Here is a 12521-nt window from a genome sequence, read left to right on the forward strand (position 1 = left end):
CAGTGTTTTTCTCCAGGATTTCTCAACCTGAACTTGGCACTAACATGGAGATAAGATCACATGCACCCATGAGATCCAGTCCTCCAGTACAGTACAGTGTTTTACAATGAGGCAACAAAGAAACACACAGACAGAAACTACATGTGGCAGGTGGTCATTCCAACACTAGAACATAAAGTGATGAAATGTGAATGAATGCTGTAGTAAAATGAGATATAAATGTGAAATCTTCACATGGCCAGTCCTAATAATGCATATGAAAGTACAGAATAAAATATTTTGCGCATTTTTGCTTGAGAAGGTAGGTAGATCAGAGCAGCAGAGCAGCGTAGCCTCCAGGTTGGTTTCCCAGCCAGCAGTAGTGGACAGTCAGACCTCAGATTCTTGTCTCATCCGTTCCTTCTAGAAGTCAGGCCGTTAGAGTGGAGAGAGGGAACCACAACAGTGAGTCTGTGAAACACAAAAAACAGAGAGGAGTTTCAGTATATTACAACATATTGCATATAATGGTGCCCGGGTAGCAGCATGGTTGCCGTTGGCTTTTATTTTGGCGTACAGTATGGGCTCAGTAGGAACTACTATACCATGTGCCATGTACTAAATAATTAAAGGAATCTAGATATAAAACATCAATGTAACCTGCCCAAAACCAACAGACACCAACTAACAAGAAGAAGGAAAACAGGGATCAGATGAAAGAGGGAAGAGTTACTGTTCCTGGTCCAGTGAGAATCCTAGGACATACGTATGTCACATAAAGGTGTTTGTGTGTGTCTCTCTGTTCTGGTCGTTATAAGGCAGTAGAAGCAGATTCCAGTCTCTGTGCAGGCTCTAGGATCAGCAGTGTATCTAGGGTTTGGAATCGCCAAGGCCCTGTGATACCATATCATGATACTTATGTCTCCATAGGATATTATTGCGATATTAAAATTAATTAATATTGCAATATGCTTGATTTTTTAATTTTTTTTTTTGCTCTTTTCAACTGCAAATAATGTCTCCAAATGAAAACTTCTGTTTTTTCTAATTAGATAAAATCTTAGTCTTGTTTAAATTGATACTTGGTGTCCGTATATCGATACAATGTTGTCATGCAAAATACTGTGATACTATTAGGGATGTGCCAAAAAATTGATTCACATAAGAAACACAATTCTCATTTAATACGATTCAGAATTGATATAAAATTTATATAAAATCGATTTTAAAAAATAAAAAAGGGAAACAAATCTGCTGTCTGTCGGCCTCCATTTCCTTAGAATTTAAAAGGCAGCATGTTTAACTGCACATTTATTTTTAGTAAAGAGGCACTTTTAATTGTGTTTAGGGATGCACCGATTATTCGGTAACCGAATATATTCGGCCGAATATTGCAAAAAAAGCAACATTCGGCCTTCGGTGGAATGAGCGCAAAGCAAGGCCGAATATTTAAAAAAAATACGTGATCGCGACGATCGAAACGGCAGCTTAAACCCCAGCTTTATTAGTGACTCCTACTGCTGGAAAAACAACAGCAACAAGAGCAGTGGGGGGAAGCTGCACAGCGACCGCGCGCAGCGTTGCTCGCGATCCAAGAGCCGGTGCGTCCTGTCTGCGGCGGAGACACGGTCGGCCACTGAGAGGACTGAGTGAGGGGACCGTACCTGTAGCAACGCGCCTTTTAATGAATCATTTAAAAACCAAACACCCTGAACAGCATGCTGAGTACGAGAGGGAGAGACGGCTGCAGCAGTTAAAACGAACTCCGTCCGTGGCCGACGTCTTTTAAAACAGTGTTTCCCAACCTTGGGGTCGGGACCCCATGTGGGGTCACCTGAAATTCAAATGAGGTCGCCTGAAATGTCTAGTAGCCTAATTGATGAATTAAAAAAAATCTTTTGTTTTAAAAGACACTTGGGTTTTTTTGGAATGTACAGAAATCATTATGAATCGAATCATAGCCCCAAAAATCTGAATCGAATCGAATCGTGAGATAGCAAAAGATTCCCACCCCTAGATACTGTGATATACCGATTTTTCCCCCACCCCTATCTGTCTGTGGTTTCTGTGTTGTAAAGTTAGATTCTCTGGTCTCATCAGTTTGCTGTTCACTGAACACATTTGGATTTGACATCAAACAATTAATATGAGACAAGAGATCAGTATTTCAGCTTTTGTTTCCAGGTGTTTTCATCAGAATATGTCAAACAACTTAGAAGACAGCCTCATTTGTAATGAACACCACATTTTTATGTGAGCAAAACCCAACTGGTCTGCAGATCCTTCAACATGCAGCAAGACAACGGGCCAAAACAACCAAGGAGTTCAACAGGGGAAAGAAGGGGAAGGTTTTAGACTGGCTGAGTCAGTCTCCAGACTTAAACCTTATTGATCATAGATTTAACCTGCTAAAGAAGAGACTGAAGAGAGACACCCCCAAATAGCCTGAAAAAACATCACAAAGGTTAAAATGCAAAGGTTTAGTGATGTCACTGGATCGCAGACTTGATGCAGTTATTGTAAGCAAAGGATTTTCAACTAAAAATAAAGTATTATTCACTTTAATCTAACTCAAATTTATCTGTTTCAATACTTACTCCCCTAAAAATGAAGTGTTCCAATCTTCTAAGTTGTTCCACATATCTTGATGTACAGTATCTGAAGATAAAAGCTAAAACACTGATCTCGTCTCATATTCATCTTTTGATGTCAAAGCCAAATGTTTCAATGTACAGCAAAAATACCAGCACTGGCCAGACTGTTCCAGTTCTCTTGGAGGGGGCTGTCTGTCTGCTCATTCATGTGATGTGGTGCTATTTTCCTCTGATTGTCTTCCTGTTGCTGTTTGTTTGTCTCCAGGTTGATCAGTGACTGGAGAGGACGATGGTGCTCTCCTGAATCTCACAACCCCCCCTCCCCCCCTTCATCTTCCTCACCGTTCTCGTCCACTCCGCCGTCATCATGAACCACACTCCCAGCCCCCACCTGTCGGATGGCGGGAAGTCAGCGGGAGGCGGGCTGCTGTGCAGCCTGGGTCTGGGGTCTGACAGGGGGATCCGCTCCCCTGACAGCCTCACCCACACCCCCAGCCCCACAGGAGGAACCCCCAGCTCCAGCCCCCCACTGCTGCTGTCCCCCGGTCTGGGAGGCCTCGGGCTGGGGTCCCTCGGGGCCATGGCCGACGCCGGTGCAGACTGGGAGAGCAGGGAGGAGCTGAGGCTGAGGGAGCTGGAGGAGGCCAGGGCCCGGGCGGCTCAGATGGAGAAGACCATGAGGTGGTGGTCGGACTGCACGGCCAACTGGAGAGAGAAGTGGAGCAAGGTGAGCTGCTGGGCCCCGAGGCAGGAGAGAACCTGACAGAGTGACACTAAGGGCTCTAATCCTACCTAACAATCAATAAATCTATGTGCTGATTCAGATAGTTACATTAAAGGGACAATGAGGACTTTTGGAAAAGCGAAGTGTTTTCACACTACATTTATGAGCCTCCGCGCACCGTGAAATTCTTTGACCGGCGCAAGACAGACTCATGTTTTCATTCATCAAGAATTAAAAGTCAAAGTCGATCACATACCGTCATAGTTTTGACCATAAATGGCGATTCGGCGGCGTTATTCTCATGACTCGCCACAAAACCGAAAGTAAAGAAATGCTGGTCGGCTCGACCGGTCAGCCAAACTACCACTAGACTGGCTGTGCTGAAAGTAGACCAGGTTGGAGCTGGTGAACTTTCAGCGCAGCCTTTTGGCACGAAGCTGAATCTGTCGACTCCTCCCCCTGCTGCGCCACCACACCCATCTCGGTGCCCCTCAATCTACCAAACTGCCAAATTGACTGCACACTGTGCTGTGCCAGACGAAATTAGCCCTGCGCCACCGTGCAGCTCGATTGAGCCTGGTACGAAATTAGAGCCCTAAGTCATCAGGTGTAATTCAGGTGTAGCCTCATAATCAGACCTTGATTAGCAGCAGGTTTCATGGACACAAGACATGACACTCAGCCAGATGGTTCAAACATAACACAACAGTCAACTGGGATGTTCTTCCATTACTATAAACACTTCGTCTCATACATACTGTCACAAATACTTAAAGGTGTTCAGAAATGGCCGTTTGTCCTGTTTGCCGTGCCTCCTTCTACGAGTTTCCACGAGTTGCCGCGCGAGTTTACCCGAGTAAGGAAAACAAATTTGATTGGTCGTTATCGAGCGGATGGGATATTCAATGTTTGGGGCGAGACTGAGCTCGGTGTGTGTGTGTGTGTGTGTGTGTCTCAGACGTTTGATTGACGGATGACAGATCCAATATCAGTGGCTGGTGAATCGTGAGCAGCGTGACGCATAATTCATGTGCCTGCATTATCCAATGCGAAAAAAAAACTATCCCGCTTTCATCCCGGATTTACTCGAAAATATAATTTTGCACAAAGTTTGGGCTACATCGTCTGATAGATGAGTTATTACACTAATTTTATGACCCAGAGTGGAATCAAATAAATTTTTATTTTCTGTACAGCTTCAAGTATCAAATATGGATTCATCCGCTGCTGAAAATAGTCCCTAACAAATGCTCTGTTTCCAATTCCACCTGTAGGAGAAATGTTTGGTCGAAAACTAGTGTCCATCTTTTACAGGAAAACAAACTTTACATTCATGTGATTGGACACATGTCTATGTTGATGAAAGCCAGTTGGTCCTGCATTAGTTGGTGTTGTCCTTGTGTCTCAGGTGCGGGCAGAGCGTAACCGAGCTCGTGATGAGGTGCGTCAGCTGCGACAGCGGCTGGACACCCTCACCAAGGAGCTGACCAGCGTTCGCCGAGAGCGGCAGGAACTGGCCTCGGAGAACGAAACGCTACGGCAGCAGACGTTGCGTCTCCGCGGCGACCAGACAGCTCCCCCTCCGGCCACGACCTCTCCTTCTTATTCCCCGGCACACCAGTGTGGTGCTTCCTCCTCCTCCTCTCCATCCATCCCTCCCTCCTCCCCTGCTTCTTCCTCCTCTTCCTCTCAGGTTCACAATGACAAGCAGGACAGGGTGGGGGAGGCTCCACCGGGGTCTCCAGAACCAGAACCAGTAAGGGATGTGGACTTGGAAAGAAAAAAGCTCGCGCATCAAAAGGTGAGTCTGCATTCAGAACAAATACTCAATACTTGATCAACTGAGGCCACTGAGGAAGTTTGATGGACACGGACCAGAGCCTGTGACCAACACCTTCACTTTACTTGTTGTATTATGTTGTTATGTTTATTTTATTTGATATGGACATCACAGGTACATTGAGACTGTCCCAGAGGACAGAACAGATGCTTTGCTTGGGTGTGTAGCACACGTGCTAGTTTTCAACACCAGTCCATAGGCGGCTTTTCTAAACACACAGAGCACATGATCAACAATAGGAAATAAACATTGACCTGCTGAATGTAAATATAAGTCAGCACAGACTCATTGAGCATCCTTCCTGGGTGAGATTGTGTTGGACAGTAAAAAGACTAAGTGCACTTGGAACAGGTAGGCCTCCTAAAATATCATCTTAGTCAGCATTCCTTAATGTCTGAGAGGAGCAGAGTGAAAGAAATGATCTGATGTCTGGTACCGGTGTTTTGATCTAGTTGGAGAAAGATGAGCAGTAAATGGAGGTGAACAGTGAAGTGCGATAATCAAGACCGGATTGGACCAGTTTATTCACATGATGTCCATAATCCACATATTGGTCAAGGAGAACATCAAGGATGGTTTGAAAAGAGTTTGACAGAAGTCTAGCAGAGTGTCTGTGTCAGACTGTTACCACGCAGCTGCTGATTGAACTCATTTGTAGCCTCGTGTCCACTGAGGACAGGAGGACAGGAGGACAGGAGGACAGGCATCAGGGTGTAGATGAGTGTCTCTCTAGTATCAGAGAGCTCATCATGTCCCATGTTAATACATGGACAATGTGACCTGAGCCTGTGAATGTGGGTCAGCCAAGCTGAGAGAATCAAGCCCAGGTGGTTCAGTGTGTGTGTGTGTGAGATCATACATCATGCTTGTGTGTCCCTGAGGGCTCAGTGATGCTGCAGTACTTCTTCTCTGTCATCCTGTTCTGTGCAGACCATCCCAGACCTGAAGCCTCTGGTTCTGTCCTGACCCACTGCTGCTGCTGCTTCATTCACACTCACACACACACACACACACACACTCACACACACACTCACACACACTCATGAGAAGAGTTCAGACTCTGTTAGAATGAAGCTCTGTCACAGCTCATCTCAATTCCCAGATCACCTCAAAGTCATCTGAGGAACACACCACTCTGCAGTGTGTAGTGAGGGACGGTTCATTCAAACACCAGCAGAAAGGTCTTCTTAGTTTAGCTTTTAGTGGTAAATTGAGTTGAAACATGGGTCATGTGATGCCTCCTCTACCTCCTCTCCTCTCCTCTCATACTTCCTTCTCTTCTTCTCTCCTTTTTTTAACAGTCTGTTTATTGAATTTTACATATTAGAAAAACAATAGTGTTCTAATTACAGATCTAAATTCAGCATACCCCAGAACAGATACCAACCCCCCACCCCCACCAGCAACCAGCCCCAGCAGATGGACATGTATAGTTAAAACTAAATTAAAGACAAACAAACGAAAAAAAAAAAAAAAAGATGATAGAGGAAGAGGAAAGGTGGGTAAATAAATAAACAAGTGAATAAATTAATGTATGAATAGATTAGAAAATAAAAAATAATAACAGTTGTAATACTCTTAAATAAAATAAATAGACTTATAAGATCAATAGAGAAGCATAAATATATGAGTTGGCAGGTAGTAAGAAATATAAATCAATTAAAAATAAATGAATAAGTTAGTAATAATAAAGAATATATAATAATAAAAAAATATATATATACACACATACATACACATACACATACATACACCCATATATATAAAAAGTGAATGAGTGAAAAAATAATAATTCAAGAAAAAAAGGAAGAAAGAAACCCTCTCCTCACCTCCTGTACCTTCTTTCATCTCCTCCTCCTCCCCTCCTGCACGACCTCTTCCCCCCTTCCTCTCCTCCTGTACCTCCTCCCTCTCTTCAGTTTTCATTTTGAAATCCTGAAAGCAGCAGTTTGATCCTGCAGAACATGGGATTAGCTGGTCTACCGCTGCCTCAGCCACTTGGTTTGTTTGTGTTATTGTGTGGTCCTTTTCCTCAAATAAAGAATCTGGATCCTGTTCTCCCGGAGGCTTTGAACGTAACATAAAGAGCTGTTTCTGGTTGAGCATCTTAAAAATCTTACTGTTTAACAAAAAGGTTTATTTCTGCAGGAACTCTTTCCATATTGTGGTTAGACTCTTAGTACAACAACCGCAATCAGAATCCCAGTCTGGGTCAGGTTTTCAAAACACAACGACTTTGTTTTGTTTGGTGTTTGCTGCATAACAATAAACTAGTAAGGAAAAGAAATATAAACAAGCAAGTCAGGTCGGTGTTTACAGTAGAAACCTGAAGAAATATAATAGAAGAATAAAGACAGTGGCAAAAAAAGTATGTGAACCCTTTGGAATTTCCTAGTTTTTTAGCCTAAACATTTCAGATCATCTAGAGTAGCTTCAACAAAAAGAAAATCCACCTTTAGGAGCGGCCCAGTCAGAGCCCAGACCTGAATCCAATAGAGATGCTATGAATGACCTCCAGAGAGCCGTTCACACCAGACATCCTATAATAACATGGCTGAGCTGAAGCAGTTCTGTCAGGACCAATGGTCCAGAATTCATCCTGAGTGTTGTGCAGTTGTGATCTGCAGCTACAGGAAACGTTTGGTGGAGGTTCAACCAGTTATTAAACCAACACTAAGGAACTTTTAACCTTCATATAATATTTTCATAACTTTTGTGATGGTACATCGTCGGATTGTGTATGTGTGTTTACTGTGAAATGATCTGCTGGTAACAGAAACTTAGTTTGGACGTCTTTTGTTAATTTCCATGCACTGGGAGATCAGGATGTTTACGGCGCTACGCGCTGGTGCTCATGGGAAATGGAGTCTTCCTTCAGGCAAAACACTACCGCTTTGGGCCACTGGCATAAGTAAAATAAGAGTCAAAGCTGAATATTAAATGAATAAGATGAATTAAAAATATGCAGATACTAACAATATACAATGCACTGTACAAGGGACTTAAGAGTTTTGAAAATTAAAAACTTAAATAAATAAATAAAACAATTTGAATATAGAATTAAGCTAAGAAGTTGCACTTTGTCCCAATCCAGCTTGATTTTTTACAATAAAAGAGAAAGCAGCTGAAAATAATGACTTTCAGAATGAAACTTTATCACTGTATAGAACTGCTGTAGTTGTGTAGTTGTGTAGTTGTGCTCCTGGTAGCAGTAGTGAGGTAGTGGAGTCAGGAGCAACTGTCCCATCTGATAACATTGCTCTGACCTCCTGTGTTTTTTCTCACCGTGCCCCATGTGTGTGTGTGTGTTAAGTAATGGTGGCTCACTTTGTTTTTACTCTCTCACCACACACACACTAAAATGCACAAACACACATTCACATGCACACATTTGCATGAGCTCTATCCTGATAATAAAGATGTGTGTGCTGATTAAAGTTCAGTGTCGCTGCAGATCAGACCTGACCTTCAGCTCACACAGGCAGGGTTTCCATGGTATCATGTGTGTGCACATACTTACACACAGAGGCTGTGTTGCCCCCAGTAAATCATCATGCTTTTTGTGTGTGTGTGTGTGTGAGGGGTGCTGGCCTTTGTTAGCAGCAACTAACTGTTGCTCACACACAGCACAGCCTCATTTCCTGTCTTCTGCCATTGTCCCAGTTTCCACACAGAGTACTTCCTCCATGTGGAGCAGAGCGCGCTGCTGATGCTAACATCTGTTACACAACGGTTCCCTCTGCTGGGGAACATGTGGAACAGCAGCAGCAACATCCAGGCTTCTGCTTCTCTTTGACTGTCAATAAAACAATACATACAACAGCATGTGAAGGTGTTTTAGATTGAATCCTGTCATTGTTCCAAAGCATAGAACTAATAAATTACAGATCTTATCCAATTACATTTATTTTGGATTTTAATTCACTAATCCTAGTCAGGAAATGATTCTCCTCTGGCTGACCACAGGCAGTGTTACTGTTGGTGAAGAGGTGAACACAGGACTTAAAGGGATAGTTCACCCAAAATTCAAATGTCACTCATTATCTACTCGCCCTCATGTCGACTAAGAGCTGTGAGAATTTTCAGAGTCCTCCATGTCTTCTCGAAGTTACGGGGGGTCCCGCAGTAGGGCTGCTTTATTATTGTAGCTTGATTTGCCCTTGAGGCTGCACAGCTGGGCTTGGTACTGTCTGGTGATTCGTTCACACTGCAACAACACAACAATCATTAGAAGAAACACACATTTCTTCTAACAAAAAACAAGCACACATTCATTTAAAAAAAACACACATTAATAGCTCCCAGATGCTCGACCCTGGTGGATCTCTCAACAGTGGGGCCTTGATGTAGATTTTTTTGTTAAGCAGACAATACATTTTAATGACGTTGATGACCATTAGCTCACCCATCTCCCTGCCTCGCCACCTGGCCTACATTGTGCCCTATGTTAAAGGGATATTTCAACATTTTGGCAAGTTGGCCTATTGCCATAATCCATATAGTCTTAAAAGTAGGTTCATACCTTTAATTGTCAGTGCAAGCAAGCTGTTTTTAGATTGGCGGGGCAGAGACGTAAGCTCCACACGGCGCTAGGTATTTTCACCTTCCCCTCATCAAACTCATCAAATACACAATCCAACAACTCCAAAACGCTCTGGTGGACAAGTTGTGACCTGCACATTCACCACGCTATGAGATAATAATGGAACATTACGAGACAGAGTTGTTTTCGAGGCAAATGCAGCCGGAACTACATTCCAGACACGGCTGCTGGGCGGAGTGATTTCAAAAGTGCAAGCAGTTCCGAGTATTTGCTTCATGTGCCGTAATGTTACATATAGTTATACATTATTATTTCAAAGTGTGGTGAATGTGCAGCTCACAACTTGTCCACCATAGTGTTTTGGAGTTGTTGGATTGTGTATTTAGTTTGATGAGGGAAACATGGAAATAACATGCAGCTCACGTCTCTGTCCCGCCCATCTAAAAACAGCTTGCACCGACAATTAAAGGTAATGAACCTACTCCTAAAACTATAGGGAGTATGGCAATATATGAATTTACCAAAATGTTGAACTATCCATTTAATGCCCATCCAGTGAGTGGTAGGTGCTCTGATCTTATTCATGGACACTTGTTGGCTTCATCGGAGCCAGAGCTGAGTTTACAGCTGATTGAGAAGCAGCCGGGTTGAGTCAGCACCTGCAGTGGGCTGATCCTTCCAGGTTGGGGCTGAGTTACTGCTGCATGTAAAGGGAATTTAAATATGAGGGCCTTGATATGAGTGGAGGTGAGATGGGGCTGGAGACTGTCTGAGGGGATGGACTCTGGGCTCAGCCTTAGAGAGACAGTGAGGAGCTGTTTGCTCCTTCAGCTGAGGTGGTTCAGGCATCTGACAAAGTGCCCCCCTTTTGAGGGCCCCCAGGGCACACCCAGAACTGACTCTAGGTATTACATATCTCAGGAGAAGCTGGAAAGCTTTGTTTTAGAGTTTGATGAATACCAGGCTACCACCATGAGCTGGCCCCAAATAAGTGGAAGGAATTGGATGGATGGATGACTTCCCCTACCACCAGCAGCCTTTAACAACACATTTGTTTTCTACTGTATGACCACAAATCTCCCAAACTAACGACACTCTTACCAGCCTCAGTTGCACTTTGTATTAAGTTACATGAATAATTAAGAAATGTTTGAATGCTAACACTCATTTACAGTTATGAACATAGTAAACATTATAACTGCTCAGCATCAGGGTCTTATCGTGCTGCTGTGCTGATATAAATACATGTTGACATGGCTGCAAACCTGATATTTATTATATTCACCATCCACCACTAAATACAATTCTGTCATGAGTCCATCACAACCACATATCTTCATAACTGGTAGTGACAGAATTAGACAGATAAGCTGAACTCTTAGAGGCAGCACAATGGTTATCCTAAAGACAGATGCAGGCTTTACATCTGGAAACTGTCATGAAAGTTACAGGGTGGAGAAACGTTAGGATTTTTCCTGTTGCCAGAGCCGACAGATTTACTTGGAGTAGCGGGAGACAAGCTCCACATTTCCAATTGGATATCTGTTAAGGCAATTAAAATAATATGTTATGTTAAAGCGAAAATGTTCGGACATGAGGATCCACTGGAGAGTTTGAGGTCTCCGCTGTGACAGCACGCTGGCAGAAATCTGAGCTGATCCACTGGAGGAAACAGATTAGATGGATTCACATGCAGCGTTTGGAAGGAAGAACAGAGAGTGAGGGGAAACCAGTGAGGACTGAAGTCTATATTTCTGACAACCCCTTCAAAAGCTAGAGAGATCATCGTCATCAATCCGTACAGAGATGACAGTGGTTTGGAACGAGTCTGATACTTTATTCTCTGGGACTGAAAACAAAGGAAGTTTTCATCCCTGCTGTTGTTCTAGAGGGAGTTATGGGAGGTGAGGATTATTCCACAGACATGGAGTCTGAAGTCCTCAGCCTCATGTAACAATGCTCTGCTGTGGTGTGATATTAATAGTCACAGTGATTCCCAAGTTTTTAATCTGTGGTCAAAACAGTTCTGTTCTATGATCCAGCCTCATTAAACCCAGCTCCAGCTCTGTAGAAGTCACCGAACAGACAGAAGCTGTGAGGGCTGCTGTGGCTGAGCAGGGTCATTATGCTGCACCCCTCCTCTGTATTTACTCTGGGATTATATAGTATTTTGCATGCAGTGTGTGTCCCCTACAACACAAATCCAGAAATGCAGCTCTTACATCCCCGTGTCCCTGTGTCTTTCAGGACTTGGAGATGCTGGACTCGGTCCTGTGCTCCAGGGCCCAGGGCCCTGACAGTCAGGAGGCCTGGGATGCTCACGGCGGGAGCAGCGGCGTGAACGCGGCCAGCTCGCGCTTGTCTTCCAGTCTGAGCCGGCAGGAGCGCAGCAGGCATCTGTGGGAGGACATGAGCACGGCGGAGGAAGACTCCAGCAAACTGAACGCTCTGCAACTTCGCCTGGACGAGTCCCAGAAAGTCCTGCTGAAAGAGAGAGAGTGAGACAGATGGGACACTGAATGTAACTGTATGAGATGTGAAAGAACATTCTGTCAGTCTTGACTTGTTTTTACCAGACAACTTTTCAGCTACATTACTTGACTGCACATGCCTCCCTTTAAATTCACTTTTTTCTTATCATTGTATGGAGTTATTACATATTAGCTATAGGCCAAGACTAAAGCCCCCTCTGCTGTCAGCTCTGTGGTGTATGTAGGAAGTGCATCATACACTTTTTTTTGTGTGAAAATGTAATGAGGTGACAGCAGAGTATAAACACAGGAAGTTAAACATATGAGGTGGCAGGTATGCCGTCATACCTCTTCACCTGGCCAGAGATAC

General features: G+C 43.8%; 1 protein-coding gene across 2 annotated transcripts in view; it reads left to right on the top strand.

Annotated features, from left to right (window-relative positions):
• ccdc102a (coiled-coil domain containing 102A) overlaps positions 1-12521 on the top strand; it is a 68242-nt gene that overhangs the window by 39311 nt on the left and 16410 nt on the right. For both annotated transcript variants that reach the window (XM_085771612.1, XM_085771616.1), the window contains exons 2-4: positions 2839-3300; positions 4706-5098; positions 11928-12178. In XM_085771612.1, the coding sequence (XP_085627738.1) occupies positions 2941-3300; positions 4706-5098; positions 11928-12178 (1004 nt within the window). In that variant the 5' untranslated portion in view covers positions 2839-2940. The remainder of the gene's footprint in view (positions 1-2838; positions 3301-4705; positions 5099-11927; positions 12179-12521) is intronic.

Source organism: Trachurus japonicus, chromosome 3 (assembly GCF_045865225.1).
Source record: "Trachurus japonicus isolate A0001 chromosome 3, Traja_1.0".
In the NCBI taxonomy this organism is placed as follows: Eukaryota; Metazoa; Chordata; class Actinopteri; order Carangiformes; family Carangidae; genus Trachurus; species Trachurus japonicus.